Below are 21,303 nucleotides of genomic sequence, written 5' to 3'. Positions count from 1 at the left end.
TTTGGAAAAATATGCAACAAAAAGCAAGAGTTTTAAAAAATGCACATTGCTGAACGCAAACCTATGCGTTTTTTCCATGCGGCCCATTGACTTGCATTATGTGCGTTTTGTGCCTAGTGTGTTCCCAGCCTGAAAACTGTGAAAAAAATTGCTTGTGTGTGTAGTTTAAGAAATTGACAATCCTCCCTACACCATTCAATTTTTCTAGAGGAGATTGGATTACTGATTGGGCTGTGGCTCCCTGCATGTTTTGTTTAGTGACGGAACATTATCTGTCAGATTATGCAGGCTTCACCAACCCCCCCCCCCCCCCCCCCACCTAGCATCTATGGCTAGATCTAGATTACACACAAAAACGAGACAGAAGACCAATTCAAATTATTAGGTTTTTATTTAGACTCTTTCTGTTCACTTTAAATTAAAGCCAATAAAAATCAGATCCAAAAATTCGTTTCTCTTTGCCTTTTGTGTTTAAGAGTGGTAGAAACCCATCGCTCCATCCTCAGTAGTATATAAGGCAACAGTAACAAACAGGTACGAGAAAAGCTGGTTGAAGCTCAACAGTGGCTGAGGGGCAGCGGAGACCCCGCCAGCACTTGGAAAGGGAACCAGCGTGGGTCACATGAAAATAAAAATAAATCCAAATGAATCATGTGTGGAAACACTTTTGTTCGCTGTCGGTTACAAAGCTCTGAGCTCTCAGTGTATTCCTCGTTACACTAAGTTAGAGACATTTGTTAAAAGAGAAATTAATACGTGTTGTTACAGCTCCAGAACAAGCCAGAATTCGATTCTTTGGCAGTAGTGGTTCTTCGGGCCAAGAGAAGCGTTCGAAAGATGATGGCGTTTCCTTTTCGCGGCTCGTGAGAATGACACCTTAGCTAATGCTGAGCTGTGCAAATCCTATGAGTTTTCCATCATCTGGAATGTCCGATGGATCAACCCCAGAGGCCTGCAGAGACAAGAGGGCATGCATAAATACATGGAACAAAAAATCCAAAACAAATATAGGAGTTTAAAACTGTAACGTTTACCCGAGGAGACGTGACATGGTCAGATATGTGTATGAACAGTGCCAAGCATGCAAATAACTAGGCTCTGTTCCTTTTTATTTTTATGTAAAAGGAAACAGGATGGCGTGGCACTTCTCCTTTAAGGGGTGCGTTGCTTCCAGTCTTGGTGCGAGTAAGGCGTGCCCAAGGTGGTCAATATAATAGCTGACAGGCTATACTTTCATATGCTTGTAGACAGTTGCTTATACAAGACGTGTGCTCCGCTCCACAACTTGGAAAGAAGAGGTTTGAACAGCATACATATAGAGACAGATAGCGTGCATCTTCCGTCTTAAGCATGTAGATTTATTGTCAGTGTTGTACATCAAAATTGAATTCTGTGCATTGCATATTCCATAACTGCATACAAAGTTTGCCAAGTATTGCGCATATATAGTACCTTGCGGTTCCTTGTGAGGGCCTGTCAGCGTGGGAGGTGGGAGTGAGGGACTGATGTGGGCCTAGCGACGGCCGTTTCGCGTCCTCCTGGACGCTTGGTCACGCCGTGTTCCACTGTGGTACTATATATGCGCAATACTTGGCAAACTTTGTATGCAGTTATGGAATATGCAATGCACAGATTTCAATTTTGATGTACAACACTGACAATAAATCTACATGCTTAAGACGGAAGATGCACGCTATCTGTCTCTATATGTATTCTGTTCCTTTTTATTCCCCCATTTTCTTGCCGTTTGCAGCGGCAGGTCGTTTGTAAGTCAGGCTTTCGTATGTTGGGGACTACCCGTGTAAGATATAGGAACCCTTTGCAGGTGTTTTGGATGAATTAGCCGATTAGAGTTTGACACCGAGTCTAGAATATTGAACACTCTGCAAACACTTGCCGAAATGCGGGGTGTACCAGGAAAAATTAGTCAAACACTAGAGCCCAGAAGGACATAGCCCTATCAGTACATATATAAAAAACATAATAATTTTTATTTTATAGCAAATTTAGCTGGAGTGAGGTGTAGCTCTGACTGGGGCTATGATGATGGGGGGTTTTATTGTAAATTTGTAAATATGTGAAATAGGTTGTCATAGGACTACTGTAGATATGTATAGCACACTTTCTGAGGAAGCCGTCTAGGTGAAACATGAGCATGTAAAAGTTTTACAGCACCTGCACTATTTGTTTGTTTAAACCCACCCGTCCTCTTTTGTGATTCTGTAAGGTGATAATTCACTTTAGGTGATGCACCAGTTTTGATCTTATAATTGATCTTTTTGGTAGCAATCGACCGTATCACCTACAGATCACTACCGTGTATGTTGCCAGTGTAGGATAGCTACACCTCGCTCCAGCTAAATTTGCTGGAACAGAGGGGGATCAGCAAAGACCCCCACATCACCAACAACTTTCTCATTTGAGTAATACACAAGAGAACTTTCCAGACCTGTGGAGGTTTTTCCTTTTTAATATGAGATGACATAAAATAAAAATTATTATGTTTTTATATATGTACTGATAGGGCTATGTCCTTCTGGGCTCTAGTGTTTGAATATTGAACACTCACAATATTCTAATGGTCTGAGATTGTGATTTTGGGGTTTTCATAAGCTGTAAGCCATAATCATACAAAATTATAACAAATAACGGCTTGAAATATCTCACTTTGCATGTAATGAGTCTATTTCACATATTAGTTTCACCTTTTAAGTTGAACTACTGAAATAAATGGACTTTTGCATGCAGGGCCTAGAGTTTTTGCTGCCTGAGGCAAGGATGTGCACCCACCCCCCCCCCCCCCCACCCGAAAATTTTCACTCTCAGTATAGGTAAGTAGGTAGCCAGATATAGGTGCCCTCTGCATATGTAGCCAGTATAGTTGCCCTCTGCATATGTAGCCAGTATAGTTGCCCCAGTATAGGTAGCTATTATAGTTGCCCCAGTATAGGTAGCTATTATAGTTGCCCGAGTATAGGTAGTATAATTGCCCCAGTTGCTTCCCACAATTTCCCCCCCCCCCCCCCCCGGTTGTCTCAACCTCTGAGCCAGTGGCCGCTTCCTCTAGGATAGTCTCCACCAGCTCCCTCCGCCCCTTGCCTCCGTCAGACCTCAGTCAGATCAGCGCGACCTGCAGCTGCTGTGCAGAGGAAGCAGGACAGCGGTTCCCCTGGTAGTGGTGATATACAGGAAGTAAGAACTTCCTGAAGTACTTCCTGTATATCGCTGCTACAAGGAGCCGCTGTCCTGCTTCCTCTGCACAGCAGCCGTAGGTCGCGCTGATCTGACTGAGGTCTGACGGAGACAAGCGGGCTGCCCGGGGACTATCCTAGATTAAGCGGCCTCCAGCTCATAAGGTGAGACAAGCAGCAGCCGCAGGGAAGGAGGGATGCTGCCCTGGGCCCATGCCACCTGATGAACTAGTTTCGCCTGGCGTCATGGGCCGTCCACCACTATATTCTAATGTTTTGTTTCACCTTTATAGCAGCCCCCGCAGTCGGACGTCTTCCTCTACCAGGGCCTCCCTCCAGTGAACTTCTGGCTCTCTCCACCCATCTATACCTACTGCTCAGTGCAGCCCGGTACAGGGCTTAACTTCCACTGTCAGATCTCTCTGGAGCTCCTGCTGCAGCCACTAAGTGTCCTCTGACCTCTCCCTTCCTCTAGGTCTCCTGCGCGTTATGCGCAGAGAAATGCAAACTGAGAGCAAAGCAGAGACCAGAGGACTCCTGGAATAGGTAAACCCTGAACCTGGCAACGCTAATCAGTCTGGATGGGTGGAGAGAGCCTGTAGAGATCGGGAGGTGGGCCCTAGGAGGAAGAAGGAAGAGGCAGGATGCACAATGGGGAAGGGGGGACTGAATGAAGGAAAGGGTGCCCCATAAACATTTTTCAAATGGGGCCTGTGAGCCAAAAAGTTATGCCCTTGTAGAAGAGTTAACATTCAGCTATGCATGTAACAGTTTCTCTCCAGTGGAGACCCAGTCAGACTATAGCGTAAGCCTAACTGAAAGAATCACAGCCACAAAACTTTTTCCTAGAAGTGAACAGTTTCTGAGTGCAGGGGATAGATAAAAAAAAGGTCAGTAGTTCATATATTTTAGCTCTGGGACACGAAAAGACTGTCATTGAGCAGAGACAACAAGGGCTGGTTCACACAGACATCTGTCCCGCAATTACGCCAGTGTCCGGGACTCGTCAAACACTTCCATTCAAGTGAATGGGAGCATTTGTACCGGGCTTTTACTGCAGTTTGTGTGATCGTGGCTTCCGATCCCGATTTTCCCCGTTGTTTGAGGTGACCCTGGATGCTATATGTAGGGTCTTAACCGCCGCGTCTATAGTCCCCCTACGGGGCCGAACAACGCCGGCTGTGAAGCCACTGAAAGCCACAGAAAGGCTGAATGCCACGCCTGGTGGACGCCAGCGTGAACAAGCCCTACACTGAATCAACCTTTTATGTTTTAAAACATAAAATAAAAAACTTAAAAAGCTTTTTTTCAGGAGTAGGAGGATAGATACAATAGTTTATCTCAGTTTATTTTCACCTCGGGTTTACTTTAAAGGCTAACAAGGAAAAATAATATCACTTGAATTTACATTTCATTGATTTTAAATAACACCACATTCCACAGAATCCATTTTATTTCAGTAAGAAATGACGCAGAGGGCACCCCTAGGTAACTGTGACATAATGCAGAGGGGGTACCCACAGGCGACATGACAGAGGGCACCCATATGGCTGCGACATGGCAGAGGGCAGCCAGACGGCTAAGAAATGGCACAGAGGGCACCCAGGCAGCTGCGACATGACACAGAGGGCACCCAGGCAGCTGCGACATGACACAGAGGGCACCCAGGCAGCTGCGACATGACACAGAGGGCACCCAGGCAGCTGCGACATGACACAGAGGGCACCCAGGCAGCTGCGACATGACACAGAGGGCACCCAGGCGGCGACATGGCACAGAGGGCACCCAGGCGGCGACATGGCACAGAGGGCACCCAGGTGACCAAGTCATGATATAGATTGCACCCATACAACTGCCACATGACACAGAGGGCACCCAGGTGACTGAGGTAAGACAGAGTAGCACCCAGGTGCCTGTGACAGCACAGGTGTAAAAATGAGGAATACATTTATGTGAGAGGCGGATATCTCTGATTGCTTACCAACTTGAAGGTGACTGCTCTGTTGACCTGTGGCTCTTCCACAATCTTTTGTAAATTGGCCGCAACTGCAAGAGAAAATAAGAGAATTAGTGGAGAAGGAATGCTAAGAGAGGACTGTCCTCCAGTCTGACCTTACAGCTAATGATACCCATAGAGAAAAAGAGGACCAGTCACAAAAGCCTGAGCAGGCCAATACCGAGGAAAGAATAAGCTATGGATCCATTTCCTTTATGTGACAGATGAAACCTGTTTTGCTGTCACCAGTGGATCCTCACCCTTAATTCTAGTTTTCACAAATAAGTGAAAGAAAGTTTGAGTTTCCTCAGCTACTCCATATTGGTGACAATTTGCACATTGGGATATATGCACAAAAGGTCGGAAACCTTATTGTGTGCAGATGGCGCATATTAAAGGGTACCTGCGATGGCAGCATATGGTGTATTTATACTTACCTGGGGCTTCCTCCAGCCTCATGAGGTGCAGGGTGTCCCTCGCCATCCTCTTATAATAGCTCCCGGTAATCGGGAGCTATTATAAGTGACGGAGGGTTTGGGCGCGGCCGGGTATAAGCAGAAGAGCGCGGCCGGATTACCGGGAGCTATTACAAGAGAACGGAGGGGCTGGAGAGGGACCCCCTGCACCTCATGAGGCTGGAGGTAGCCCCAGGTAAGTATAGACACACCATAATACTGGGGGTGGAGGTGCCCAAAAATAGGTAATGCAATGAAACAAAAACTAATAAGGGGTACTGAGGTGTCTTTACCAATCCAGATGGAAGAACCCAAACCACAGGGTAAATATAAAAAAAAATGTATGCTTTATTCAGCATAATTAATTAATTTAATTGTGCTGAATAAATCATTTAATCTTATTACATTTACCCTGTGGTTTGGGTTCTTCCATCGGGAGTGGTAAAGACACCTCAGTCCCCCTTATTATTTTTTGTTTCATTGCATTACCTATTTTTGGGCGCCCCCACAGTGACCACCTTTTCTACATTGGTTTGCAAAAGTAATCGGCCCCCTTGAAGTTTTCCACATTTTGTCCCATTACTGCCAGAAACATGAATCAATTTTATTGGAATTCCACGTGAAAGACCAATACAAAGTGGTGTACATGTGAGAAGTGGAATGAAGATCATACATGATTTCAAACATTTTTTACAAATAAATAACTGCAAAGTGGGGTGTGCGGAATTATTCAGCCCCCTTTGGTCTGAGTGCAGTCAGTTGCCCATAGACATTGCCTGATGAGTGCTAATGACTAAATAGTGTGCGCCTGTGTGTAATCTAATGTCAGTACAAATACAGCTGCTCTGTGACTGCCTCAGAGGTTGTCTAAGATAATACTGGGCGCAACAACACCATGAAGTCCAACGAACACATCAGACAGGTCAGGGATAAAGTTATTGAGAAATTTAAAACAGGCTTAGGCTACAAAAAGATTTCCAAAGCCTTGAACATCCCACGGAGCACTGTTCAAGCGATCATTCAGAAATGGAAGGAGTATGGCACAACTGTAAACCTACCAAGACAAGGCCATCCACCTAAACTCACAGGCCAAACAAGGAGAGCACTGATCAGAAATGCAGTCAGGAGGCCCATGGTGACTCTGGACGAGCTGCAGAGATCTACAGCTCAGGTGGGGGAATCTGTTCATAGGACAACTATTAGTCGTGCACTGCACAAAGTTGGCCTTTATGGAAGAGTGGCAAGAAGAAAGCCATTGCTAACAGAAAAGCATAAGAAGTCCCGTTTGCAGTTTGCCACAAGCCATGTGGGGGACACAGCAAACATGTGGAAGAAAATGCTCTGGTCAGATGAGACCAAAATGGAACTTTTTGGCCAAAATGCAAAACGCTATGTGTGGCGGAAAACTAACACTGCACATCACTCTGAACGCACTATCCCCACTGTCAAATATGGTGGTGGCAGCATCATGCTCTGGGAGTGCTTCTCTTCAGCAGGGACAGGGAAGCTGGTCAGAGTTGATGAGAAGATGGATGGAGCCAAATACAGGGCAATTTTGGAAGAAAACCTCTTGGAGTCTGCAAAAGACTTGAGACTGGGGTGGAGGTTCACCCTCCAGCAGGACAACTACCCTAAACATAAAGCCAGGGCAACATTGGAATGGTTTAAAAAAAAACAACATATCCGTGTGTTAGAATGGCCCAGTCAAAGTCCAGATCTAAATCCAATCAAGAATCTGTGGCAAGATCTGAAAACTGCTGTTCACAAATGCTGTCCATCTAATCTGACTGAACTGGAGCCGTTTTGCAAAGAAGAATGGGCAAGGATTTCAGTCTCTAGATGTGCAAAGCTGGTAGAGACATACCCTAAAAGACTGGCAGCTGTAATTGCAACAAAAGGGGTTTCTACAAAGTATTGACTCAGGGGGCTGAATAATTACGCACATCCCACTTTGCAGTTTTTTTTTTTTTAAATGTTTGGAATCATGTATGATTTTCGTTCCACTTCGTATTGGTCTTTCATGTGGAATTCCAATAAAATTGATTCATGTTTGTGGAATATGACAAAAATGTGGAAAACTTCAAGGGGGCCAAATACTTTTGCAAACCACTGTAATACAAATACACCATATGCTGCCATCTCAGATTCTCTTTAATCGTACATAAATAGCATAACCGATATATAAAAGGAAATTGTATAAAAATGCAACATAAGCCTTCTGGGGGCCGGACTGGAAGATGGGAAGAGAAATGCAACATAAGCCTTGCATTTATGAAAGCAAGTTATGCTATGTGTGTGACTTTCTACAGAAATTGTGCAAACATGGTAAAAAAAATTTGAGGTAAAAGTAAACTGATGAGATAATTGTATCTAGCCTCCTAAAAATTTTTTTAGCTGTGCATCAGCTAAAAAAGGTAGGATTAATGTTTTATTGTCTCAACTGAATGACACATTCTTGCACAAAGTCGAATCTCTGAGCCAAAATATATGAACTATTGACCTTTTGAACTCGGAAGCGGTTCTCTTTCAGGAAAGATTAAGGTAGAGGAAAAGGTAGGTAGGCACCAGGCGTTTGCTGCAAACACTATGGACTGCCCCTACTAGTAGTTGTGCTCACGTAAACATTGATCCATTACCCAACAAGAAGGAAAGTTGGAGCATCAGCTCACGCAATTAGGGATTTAAAGAGAACCCGAGGCGGGGTTCTTACATCGCAATCCATATACAGAGGCTGGGTCTGTCAATAGAGCCCAGCCTCTGTTGCTATTTAGCTTCCCCCAAAGCCCCCCTGCGTGCTGTGAGACCCCATAAAACACAGCCGCACTATGCGGCTGTGTTTACCTCACTAATGTCAGTCTCGGCTGCTCCCCCGCTTCCTGAATCGCTCCGGTCCCCGCCCGCATCCCTTCCCTCCAATCAGCGGCGAGGGAAGGGACGTGGGCGGGGACCGGAGCGATTCAGGAGGCGGGGGAGTGGCGAGACTGGCATTAGTGAGGTAAACAGCGCGCTGCGACACGCTGCGCAGGGGGAGCTTTGGACGAAGCTACATAGTAACAGAGGCTGGGCTCTATAGGCAGACCCAGCCTCTGTATGGGGATTGCGTTGTAAGAACCCCGCCTCGGGTTCTCTTCAATAACAGTCACATAGGCATACAGGCATTCCAGTGGTAGGTGATGGGGAGAGAGATACCGGCCTTACAGCCGTTTCACGGCAACTGCCGCTTCTTCAGAGACCAGAAGTATACTTCTGGTCTCTGAAGAAGCGGCAGTTGCCGTGAAGCAGCTGTAAGGCCTGTATCTCTCTCCCCATCACCTACCACTGGAATGCCTGTATGCCTATGTGACTGTTATTAAACCCCTAATTGCATGAACTGGTGCTCCGACTTTCCTTCTTCCAGGAAAGAATTTTATGAATGCAATATCTTATCAGTGAGGATTATGCTATAGTGAGATTAGATCCCAACTGGAGAGATACTGTCAAATGCATACCTGAATACTTAACGCAGGCATAAAAAATGCAAGAAGGAACACAGCCTAATTATTTGTATGCTTGGCAGTGTACATACACATGCCCATCACATGTCACCTTGGGTACACTTTGACATGCACTGTCTGTACATATTACGCTTTCTGACCTTTTATGCATATACAGCAAAGTCCCCAGTATCCGGCACCGGCGGGGATCACCTGATGCCAGATGTATGTGATTGCCAGTTGCTTGAGCAACCAGCCTTAAAGCAAACCAGAGATGAACTCTTTGGCACAAAATAAACATAGCCCCCAATAGATTTTACAAAATAAATTTTCGCCGCTCTGGTGTGCTTTTTTTTTTTCATTTTTTTTTTTTAACTAAAACTCCATGCAACACACAGTTCATCAGAAAAGCATATTAATAAGTGGGCTGTGTGCAAAATGAAATCACCATTTCTAAAAACCTCTTATGACTAATATATAGATTAAAAAAAACACAACGTTTTTGAAATATACCCTTACATTAGCAGCTCCTCCCATCTCATCACGTCTATGGTGCTGCAAACATACAGAACGGGACAGCAGAGCCAGAAGGGGACGGGCTTGGGCTTGAAAAGACATCAGATAAGACAGACTCCGCTATAATGATTCCTGAGCAAAGCCAGACTGAATGCTCAGTGGGGGATTTTATCAGGGCTGATGAGCAGGCTGAGCAGTAAAGGATGAAACAGAGCAGAGTAGGCGTTTTCTGTAATGTTCCCACTGATATATATGGTAAAATACATGAGGGTGCTTCGTCTCTGGTTCACTTTAAAAGCACAAACCTCCCCCTGCAAATACTCACCGGGACTCCAGCAATGTCTGGTAGTCTCCCCATACCTCTTCGCGGGCTCCTAACAGCTTTCTGGCGCCCTCCGTGCATGCAAGTCGGTAGGTCACACAAGCTGGCTTTCGTACACTGCGTCGGAAAGCCGCTAGGAGCCCGCAGGGAGGTACGGGAAGACTACCAGACATCACTGGAGGCTCGGTGAGTATTTAAAAAGCCTACAAAACCCCGTAAACAGCCCCACACTGTAGTCCCCGTTATCCCACAGGCATGCCAATTAGTTGAGACTTCCAGTAGCCTGAATTCTGGAAACCGGTGACTTTGCTGTACCCCAGTATCTGCACTAGTAAAGTGGGGTGAATAAACACTTAGCAAGACCCGCATACTATAGATTTTATAAGCAAAACATGTGCTATGCTAGACTTGCACCTGGTGTTAGAATATAGTCATGCATATGATTTGCATTTTGCACTGGTCATTTACAAATGGGGTTACATCTGCTGGTTCACATTATTGTTTATATTGAATGTGTCCTGACTGATATCTCAGTATTGCATTACTTTTCTGAGCCCCACTAACCCAGCACCAACTGCCCTGCATATTTTATATCAGCCAATTGCCCTCCCTTTCCTCTCTCCCATTTCCCTGGTTTTTAAGGTTTTGTGTCTTGCATATAGTTCAATAAAGATTATACATTTTTTGCAATTTAGTGTCACATCCTGGTTTCTTTTTATTCTTGATGTTCAACATACTATTGATGTGACTGTCAAGCTTTGAGCTCTGCATACAAAGTCAATCAATGGAAATAGCAAAAGGAAGGATACCTATTACTACGTCTCTACCATCTACAAGTCCAGCAGATACGAGTTCTTGAGACACGCCATCAGCTGTATCTAAAAGGAACAAAACAAAAAAAGAATATATTAGTTAAATGTAAATAAGAAGTTGTGACACTGTAAACGGAATGTGAAGGGTTGAAACTCATGTAGACCCCATAATTAAATACAGTTGTGTGGCATCTTCTCCTCTATAACAGTAAACCTCTGGGAACAGAGGAGGCCAATAGCTGTAGATTTGCATGTAAACTGCTGCCCCATTCATGCTGTCCCATTCACAGCCTTAAAATTTTGAAACTATTAACAGGTTTTTCACATAGATCTTACCTCTTCCAGGAGTAAATTCAAATCGAATATCATTGAGTTCTTTTTTTATGTTTCTGGAACAAAAACAAAGATATAAAGCTAATCAAACTGTGAAATGACAAAAAGAACAAAATCAAGTCTGTAGCACACAACACAGTGGTGAGGGTAGTGCAAAAATGGGACCACTTGCCTCAACTCAGACCTCGCCATTCCCTCTAAAGGCATATTCTAGGATTTCTATCAAACTCATCATTAAGACCTCCGCCACTTTAAGGCTCTAATTGCACTGTGAAATCTTATATATCTCCTATTGTTGCTGGCATTTACAGTAAGTAGTTGAAATCTGACAGAACCGACAGGTTTTGGGCTAGTCCATCTCTCCATATGGGGATTCTCTGCACGGCCTTTATTTTTTATAAAGACACTCCCTGAAAAATATTTGTACAAAGATGCTGGCCAGCCTCCCTGCTCGCTGCACACTTTTTTGGCAGGTGGATGGAGCAACTGCCATTCGCTAAGTGCATTTTGAAAATAAAGAAATCCCTGTGAACCCCCATGAAGAGATGTGCTAGTCCAAAACCTGACAGATTTCTACTACTTATTGTAAGTGACAGCAGCATAGGAGAAAAGTAATTTATGGCTCATTTTACTCTGGAAGAAACAGACTTCTTAATTGTATATGTTTATACATATTTTAAATTTTAAGATTTTCGTGACAGAGGTCCTTTAAGTACTTCAAAGCATAGTGCCACCTCTCTGGAAAGCGTGATATTTTTATGTGAATGCCGGTGTTATAATGCACATAAGCACATGCGCAAAAAAATGTTCTTTGTGTGTGTCAAACAGATAGAATGTAGTCAGGACTGCTGAGTATAGAGTGCAGATTAAAAATAACCCTCAAATTCTGCTCATTATTTTCAAATGTTACAATCATTTAGAAAAATTAGAATATAAATCTTGACTTGCAAATCTACAAAGTGTTTCAGCTTCAATTAGATCAATGACTGGAATTATACAACATCCTTTGAATTTAATCTTAAAATCGGTACAATCGCCTGGACCATATTTTTTTTTGTAAATATTTGATTATAGCTTTTTGTGGGACAACACTGACGCATGCTCTGGCCCCAGTTTGAGCACAAGCTACTCCAAGAACAAGGGACAGACAGGTTACAGTAAAGGGGAAAGGATATCACACTGTTACATATTTCTCAAAATCAAGTCCAGAATTTTCTACAGCAAGTACAGCAAGATTGCTGCTAAAAGGACACCTTAGTTCAAAATAGGGAGAGAGAGAGAGAGAGTCCGATGTCTGCCTTCATTCATCTGTTAAGCTGACCATGCCAAAACCCTGGTTGGCACAGGCGCAGTATATGTCCGCGGGAGTACGCAATCATGCCGGAAAACGTAGGAGGCGTGTGCGATCACCAGGTGCCCAAGCGGACATACTGTGCATGCGCACGTAGTATATCTGGGTCAGAGGGCATGCACACCGGCTAAGTCTTCCTTATCTGCCTCTGTGGATTTCCACAAAACAGGCTCTGTTAAAATCTATTAACCCTTTGCACTCTCGCATGCAAATGTTCAAACAAATGCATTCACAGATTCACTCATACAGGCACAACTGTTATCCCTACAACTAAGTTAAAAGCCGGGGTTTTAGTTCACAGAAGAAAGCATTCTTATGCTTAGTCACCTATACTGCGCAGAACATGCTCTGTTGGTGGGCCTTGGGGACTGGAAGCCCTGGTTTAGTGGTCCCTCATTAAAGCGGATCCGAGATGAAAAACGAACTATAACAAGTAACTTGTCTATACATGTTATCTAAAGTTTAGATAGTTTACACAGCAAATCTAGCTGCAAACAGATTTAATAGAAAATGATTATTTCTTCCTGTGATACAATGACAGTAGCCATGTTGTTTGTAAACATTATACAGAGGCAGACTTATCTGCACCATCAGCACTCAGACTGTGAAAAAAACCTAATCCCCCCCTTCTCCCTCTGAAATCAATGGCTAGTAACACCTCCTCCTCCCCTGCCCAGACTGAGCACCTATGATCCCTTGCTACTGCCAAGGCTCTCTGAAAACCTGTGGGCGTGGCTTGTTTAGTTTATAGGGAATTAGAGTATTAAAACAAAAAAGTATTTGGCTTGAGGAATGCCCTATAAACAATAGGAAAGAAACACAATTATGCAATGAGTAAAAGTTCACCTCGGATCCACTTTAAAGACAGTAATACAATGGGAAGGCTGTACTGATGCATGATTTTAGCCCAAGACAATTACCGGTATCTCACACATTCACACACACTTTACCTTAATCGTAATACTAAACTGATAACTCTCGCTTCTTCTTGCGTAGGAGGCACAGGAGCTGTAGCCTGTATAAATAAAATAAACTTTGTTAAGAAATTGGTCATTGTGAGCTGCATAATGTCCTACCTGTCAAACCCATTGAGGCTAATGGGCATCCAGTGGACTACTAAATCTTTTATAATTGTGATACATTAGGACATCAGGGTTCAAACCTTGTACATGTTCTTGTTTTCCAAAGCACTCAGTGATTGTGTAGGACAGATGGCTGTACAGACACGCTGCTCTGCTTGCCTACTATGCAGACTTTCTTGCTCTATGGTGAACAGAAGTGGGAGGACAAATAGTAGGTGTCCAGCTGTGAGAGCTCAAACAGAAATCGTGGTCAGGCATGAAAAAGCCAATTTGATAAACCGCTGAAGTGGAGTCTAAAAATGAGGGAAAAATGTACTCTCGCTAGATTCTCACAACTATCTGGAGTGGTGAAAGCCGTTTTCAACATGCCTAGGTTGAATTCTTGTTGCACTTCATGTTGGAAAATAAACGTGCATGTGCGCAAATGCTTAACATGATACGCACGACTAGTTTCTAGGTAAATATGTCAGGCTATGGGCTGACCCACCAGAAACAATCCCTTCGTAAAAGAAGACATGGGAACTACCACCTGAAGTGTGTTTAAATAAGCCCCTGAAGAAGTGTTAGCGAAACCAGTTGTGAAAAGGTTGCACAACAGCGGAAGCCGTGATTTTACATATATATATGCCTTATTTGATTGGTGGATCCATTAGACATGGGCCCCACATTTAGTCAGTCCCACATTCAGTCTATGTTCTTTTATGGTGTGGAATGATGTTGAAATAAATGTACAGTCTATACTAGAACTTCTTTTGTCATAATGTCTGTGGTCCTGTTAATGGGAGCAAGAACGTGCTGGAAAATTCCTGTACAGAAGATAGCTTATGCTAATCCAGGACCAGGAATTTCATAGGAGCCTGAATGACCCTTGTGCCGTATAGTCCTTATAGCTTGGGTCTAGGAGGCTCTTTAACTGTCTTTTTTCCTGGTGTTGGGACAGTTAGGTTTATAAGAGGTTAGCGCTGAAGAATTATTTATACAACAAATTGTGAAGTCTGATGGCCTTCCTTAGGTGGTCACACGTTTCTGGGTGGGGACTCTACATAAAAGTCGGTGAATGCTGCCTAGCCACTGTTGAACAAAAATTAATTTTAACCACTTAAAAGTAACCAGAGAGGAATGAAATGGGAAAATAGAAAAAAGCTTTTATACATACCTGGGGCTTCTTCCAGCCCCATAAGCCTGGATCGCTCCCACGCCGCCATCCTCCGCTTCCTCTATCGCCGCTACCGGGTCCCGTCACTTCCAGCGGACGCGGCCAATTGTCCGCATCACAGGGGCTCCCTCCATACCCTTACACATGCGGCTGCGCAGTAGGCAGCCACAAGCGTAAGTGTATGGAGGGAGCCCCTGTGATGCGGAGAATTGGCCGCATCCGCCGGCCGACTGGCGGTAATGACGGGACCCGGTACCGGCGGATCCAGGCAGCGGAGGACGGTGGCGTGAGAGCGATCCGTGCGTATGGGGCTGGACGAAGCCCCAGGTATGTACAAAAGCTTTTATTTTATCCTCTCTGGTTCTCTTTAACCCATTAGAAGCTTTATTAGAGATATTTGGTTGGAGATGAGTGCAGTGCTTTTGATCTCAGTTGGCTAAGAACTCCTTGTGCTGTAAATTCTTGAAATGCTTTGATCTCTCTATGCTAACAGAAATTGCAGAAACTGAAAGCAGAAGTCCCCTATTATCTCACATTACAGCAGTACTAATTATAAGCAAGGAAATGCAACAATGAAAAAAATAAAAAAAAATGTGCTGAAACAAATTGACCTGGAAACCGTGCGAGCCTCTAAATAAATTGGCTGCTAAAGAGATAAAGAGCAAACTATAAAGGTCATTTGCAACACAGTTCAGTTGGTGGGCACAAGAAGTGGTGGGAATGTCCACTGAAAGCCCATGAGAAATGCCCATTTTAATTGCACTCTGAAGTCTGTCTGTAGCAATAGAAGAAAGGTCATGCCGGTTTATAACACAGCCCCGAGGAGATGGCAATAGATTAAAGAAATTATTAGCAACACTGGCTAAGTTAATACATCAGTCACATAGGCCTAGTGCACACCAAAAACCGCTAGCAGATCCGCAAAATGCTAGCAGATTTTGTAATGCTTTTTCTTCTTTTTCTGTAGCGTTTCACCTAGCATTTTGTGGTTTTGTGAAGCGTTTTTGGTGTAGTAGATTTCATGTATTGTTACAGTAAAGCTGTTACTGAACAGCTACTGTAACAAAAAACACCTGGCAAACCGCTCTGAAGTGCCGTTTTTCAGAGCGGTTTGCGTTTTTCCTATACTTAACATTGAGGCAGAAACGCCTCCGCAATCCAAAATCTGCAGCAGCCCGAGAGTATGCGTTTCTGCAAAACGCCTCCCGCTCTGGTGTGCACCAGCCCATTGAAATACATTACCCAAGCGTATCCGCAGCCGCAAGCGGATCGCAAAACGCAGCCGAACCGCTCTGGTGTGCACTAGGCCTAAGAGTCTGTTATAATGATACTGTTAGCTAGAAAGCTGCTTATTTACCTGCCCGGTTGATGGCACAGGGACAGATACTTGGGAAGGCGGAGCTTGGCCAGACGACTGAGGTAGATTGGCTGTGGGCTGTGCTGGAGTCTGGAGAAAGGCGGAGCCTGGTTCTGCTGCAGGAAACAGCTAGAGACAGAAAAAAAACTTTATAATTTTAGAAAGTTTAATAGTAACGCTAATGTCTGTGTCTGAAACCTAGCATGGACAATATATCTGGCAACTTACACTGATTGAAGTGGCTTACTAAAAGTAAATGTGCTAAATTCAAACACCCAATCAGGTGCTAAGAAAGACGCAAGATGTTCACGGCACATGAACGCATGTTTGAAGTTATCACAGCGAAAAGTCATTGCTCTTCCCAGCACAGTCACTTCAGTGATGAAAGGGAACATGACGTGAGAGAGGCATATATAGACTGCCATATTTATTTCATTTTGAACAATGCTGGTTGCCTGGCTGTCCTGCTGTTCTTTCAAGCATCAGTAATATCTAAATCACACACCTAAAAAAAGCATGTGGATAATCTAGTCAGACTTCACTCTGAATTACCTAATCTGCATGCTAGCTCTGCATCTGTTGCTAAAAGAATAAGGCTAGGTTCACAGAGGGCGCTGCATTGTATTCCCTGGAAAAGAGAGGAATGCAATGCATTACACGTTATGTGACCTTTGTGTCGCATTCAGTCAATTAAAAATATGCTTCGCTGCCACTGTTAACAAGCACATTATGCGGCAATGCATTGCATTGGGATACTGTTGCCCACTGGATTGCATAGCACCAGATGCACTCTGAATGTCGCATAGACTTAAAGGAATCATCAGCCAAATAATGCTGCCCCCTTATATACACTTTCCTGGGGCTTCCTCCAGCCCCTTGCAGCCGACAACTCCCACGCCACAGCTCTGTTCCCAGTCGCTGGCCCGGGGTCCCTTGCCAGTGCAGAGGCCAACCTCGAGGTCGTCCTCTACTCTGTCTGCGCGAGCACCGCTGTCAATCAACTCCACATTGTCCGCAGTGTACTGCTCAGACACAGAACTACAGCGCAGTACACTATGAACAACGTGGACTTGATTGACAGCGGCGCTCTCACAGGAGCAGTAGAGGAGCACCAGTGGGGACCCCGGGTTAGCGGCTGCGAGCGGAGATGCTGTGAGGGACATGTCGGCTGCAAGGGGCTTGAGGAAGCCCCAGGTAAGTATATAAGGGGGCAGCATTATTTGACGGATGAGTCAAGTATCCACGTGAACATGGATCAGCGGCAACCCGATCCATTCTCACAACCACGGTAACTATTGTGGTAAAATGTCTGTGGCTGTCTATGGGGATCTAAACGATTGTTGTTTAATGATCCGACATGACATTCACAATCACCACACTTTGTTAAACGCTGTTTAGCTAATTTTACATAAGTTATGTTACATGAGATCACTAAAAAGATCGGCTGACGCAAAAAAGTCGCTCCACAAAATCCTGTTGTGAGGACAGACCTTTACTATTGCAATGGGACACTCTGTATTACAATGCCTCCATTGTGTCACAGCACTTAGCAACTTAGCCTTTGATGTAGAGGATCAGCAGGACAGCCAGGCAATCTGCATTGTTGAATAGGAAATATCAGCCCTCTCACTTGATGTTGCCTTTAAGGCACTGTGAGAAAGCTGTCAATGTGTCCAGCACAAGGTTTACAGAGCTGATCTTGTAAATATATAAAGAAATAACAGGGAGCATTTGCCCCTCTGTACAAACCTAGAAGCAATGAAGTGATTATGCCACACATGCCCCTCATACAGCATTTTATATCTTCGATATATTCCATCCACTGGTGATTTAGCATCACGTAAGCGCAATAATTCATAAATGTTAGATGAATGGAGATTGAAATCAATATGCTGAAGAGCAGCCAGGTGCAGCGGGGGAGAGGGAGGTGACCTGCACAATAATACTGCAAACTGGTAGGAGACCCCATCCTCCTATCACAATATATTGCAGTGCTGACCCTCACCAACCCACCTCTCATCTATTCCTATACTCTCTCTATACAGCCACTGTGTCGCTTGCTCTCACCCAACCCTCATCCATTCTCTCACTCTGCTAATATCCACCCCCATTACTCGCTGACCCCTCATCTGTTCTCCTACTCTGCTATGTGCAGCCCCAATGTCACCCGCTCTCCCCTCATCTATTCTCCAACTCTGCTATATGCAGCCCCAATGTCACCCGCTCTCCCCTCATCTAATTCTCCAACTCTGCTATATGCAGCCCCAATGTCACCCGCTCTCCCCTCATCTATTCTCCTACTCCGCTATATGCAACCCCCATGTCACCTGCCCTAGCCTCATCTATTCTCTTACTTTGCTATATGCAGCCCCAATGCCACCTTGCTCACCCCTAATATATTCTCCTACTGTATATGCAGCCCCCATGTCACCTGCTCACCCCTCATCTATTCTTCTATATGCAGCCCCAATGCCGCCTGCTCACCCCTCATCTATTCTCTTACTCTGCTATGTGCAGCCTCCATGTCACCTGCTCAACCCTAATATATTCTCCCACACTGCTATGTGCCGCCCCATGTCACCTGCTCACACCTCAACTATTCTCCTACTCAGCTATATGCAGCCCCCATGTCATCTGCTCAGACCTCAACTAGTCTCAAACCCTGCTATGTGTAGCCTCCATGTCACCAACTCACCCCTCATCTATTCTCCTATTCTGCTATATGCAGCCCATGCCATAAACCCACCCCTCAGCCATTCACCTACTCGCTGTGTGCACTAGCCATGTCACCAACACACCTCATCTATTCTCCTACACTGCTATATGCAGCCTCCATGTCACCAACCCACCCCTCAGCCATTCACCTACTCGCTGTGTGCACTACCCATGTCACCAACACACCTCATCTATTCTCCTACTCTGCTATATGCAGCCCCCATGTCAACTGCTCACCCCTCATCTATTCTCTTTCTCTGCTATATGCAGCCTCCATGTCACCAACCCACCCCTCAGCAATTCACCTACTCGCTCTGTGCAGGTATTCTATGTGGAATGTCCATGTCAGCTACCCACCCTCTCCTTTTTTTGTACTTTAAATGCACTTCTACACCCTTACTCCCATGAATTTACCATTATTTATGAAATAAGGCGTAAGACACACTGGTCCTAATTTACTACGAACCTGAAGTGCTGAAGATCAATGGATCAATCAACATAGACAATCCTAAAATCCTGGTCTTGATATATTAAAGTAGTCTATTCAGTGGCAAGAGAGTGAGAATCTAATCTGGGTCACAGAGTTGCTGAAAGGTCACTGTGCCTCTGAAGTTATGTACATGCACACCTCTGTTGGTTTAATTTCAGTTGCAGCCTGATTAGTAGTGCTGCCACTTTCTCCTGGTCCATGATTAAGCACAGTCTGCTCTAATTGTTGGCGGAGCACTCTCTGCGTGCCATAACCTGGACAGGTGATGTACTATGTGCAATGTTGCAATACTGTTTTTACACTGAAGTGCAATAAATTCTTATTGTTTCATCTCGTGCCCATGCCATCCTTTGAAAGATATTGCTTTTAACTGTTGAATGTGGAGGCACAAGATGTCCTAAGAAAGCATCACCAGATCAGTGTAGCTGTTCCAATCTGGTCTGAGTGAGGTAATTATCTGTACTTGAAATCCTATACAATAAAACCTAACTGTCCCTACGTACACTCCTGTCCCTGTGTCCGTGGGTTTGCGCTACTGCGCCTGTGCTGCACGGACAGCCGTTGGGACAGAAGGACGGGGCTAGGGAGCTGGGCGGGTGCACGCACATACGCATTGACATCCGGTGGTGGCGTCAGAGACCTAGAGCCCATTTTTAAACGGGCTTAAGTCAACTAGTGTTTATATAACGTGCATTGCTTTTTTCTTATGGAAAGCCGATGTATGCTAAGCAACAAGTATAGGCTAATACGGGTAAGGATTACTAACTAATGCCACCTAATAGAAGACCGTTTTCAATAAGTCTAGCCCAGGATTGTAGGATTTTTAACTTCTTTCATAAAATCTAGTCCAGTGCTATAGAACTGAATCAGGCCCCATTATTTCTGACATAATCTAACCAAGTGCTGGTGGGTGACATCCGTTCCATGCGTGTCAGTAGACAAGCCTCAAATACCACTCACCTCAGAGTTCGGTACAGAATCTTTCACACGTGGGGACTGAAAGAAGAGCATAGAATAGATTAAGCATAATGAGGAAAATGCATACACGTTATTTTGAAACCTGAAATACAAAACATTTTGTTCTTGTTTGGAGAGAGTGGGGAAGGTTTAAAAACCGCTTTTTCTTGGGCACAGGGGAATTATAAAACCCAACTAATGGCACAGATAGCACTAGTTCTGACAAGCTCAGCACTGCTTAAGTGTCTTTTTTTTGGCCAGTTACTTTCCATAGTGTAGTGTAGGTTTCTCCCTTCTTTGCTGCCTGTCTGTCTGTCATGTCACAAGTCCTGTGCTACTTAGTGTTGATCATAGCTACTCCCTAATTAACACTAGGTGGCGACATACGGCCACACCTAGAGTTACTCCACTACAGGCAGGCCTGACTGACTGGATGTGTGACTGGAGCAGAGCAGAGAGCTTTGAATAAACAAAGATATGCACACGCATTAGAAAGCTTTGGAGGGCCAGTCCCCTCTTATGGAACCTAGTTCCTCTGCCCTTTTCTCTTCCTCATCAGTCCCTCTTCCAGGAATGATGTAAAGAAGCCCTTGATGCCGCTCCGGTCTCCTGCCGGATGGCCTGGTACTCTGGCCATGTCGCACTTTATTGTGCATGCAAAGCCCAGGGACTAAAGGTGACTCGGGAGACTGGAGGAAGCCCCAGGTTACCTAAATTAATGTTCAGCGCTGCGTAATATGTTGGCACTTTATAAATACAATAAATAAGGTAAGTATAAATCCAGAGACTTATTTAGTCGTTGTTGGGATCCTAAGAGATCCAGGGCACTTTTGGGCACTCCAGCTGAAAAATAGGTGTGGTCACACCAGAATGTGGGTGTGGTCATGGGTAGAGCCAAATTAACAGCGGTCTAAGTAGCCCTGCCCAGCAAAATTTTGAATGAAGCCCCCCTCACCCATGCTGGCTGGTCTGTCTTTCTGATGGGAGGGCTGGCCTGCTGCCAAGTTGTCTGGCAGCCCCCTATAGCATTCCTTGACCTGCCATTAAGGCACCACAGCTACCTGCATGACCCTATAAAGGCATCACAGCACCCATCA

General features: G+C 44.7%; 1 protein-coding gene across 4 annotated transcripts in view; it reads right to left on the bottom strand.

Annotated features, from left to right (window-relative positions):
* Positions 1-372: 372 nt before the first annotated feature.
* The window catches only part of OXSR1 (oxidative stress responsive kinase 1), a 191,544-nt gene continuing 170,613 nt past the window's right edge, over positions 373-21,303 (bottom strand). For all 4 annotated transcript variants that reach the window (XM_068235944.1, XM_068235947.1, XM_068235945.1 and 1 more), the window contains exons 12-18: positions 20,210-20,245; positions 16,045-16,173; positions 13,400-13,464; positions 11,102-11,154; positions 10,763-10,831; positions 5,173-5,237; positions 373-952 (exon numbers count right to left, since the gene is read on the bottom strand). In XM_068235944.1, coding sequence (XP_068092045.1) covers positions 878-952; positions 5,173-5,237; positions 10,763-10,831; positions 11,102-11,154; positions 13,400-13,464; positions 16,045-16,173; positions 20,210-20,245 — 492 coding nt within the window. In that variant the 3' untranslated portion in view covers positions 373-877. The remainder of the gene's footprint in view (positions 953-5,172; positions 5,238-10,762; positions 10,832-11,101; positions 11,155-13,399; positions 13,465-16,044; positions 16,174-20,209; positions 20,246-21,303) is intronic.

The sequence above is a fragment of the Hyperolius riggenbachi genome, chromosome 5 (genome assembly GCF_040937935.1).
Source record: "Hyperolius riggenbachi isolate aHypRig1 chromosome 5, aHypRig1.pri, whole genome shotgun sequence".
Classification (NCBI taxonomy): Eukaryota; Metazoa; Chordata; class Amphibia; order Anura; family Hyperoliidae; genus Hyperolius; species Hyperolius riggenbachi.
The sequence above is the reverse complement of the archived record's forward strand: the minus strand, read 5'-3'. Positions and strand labels throughout refer to the sequence as shown.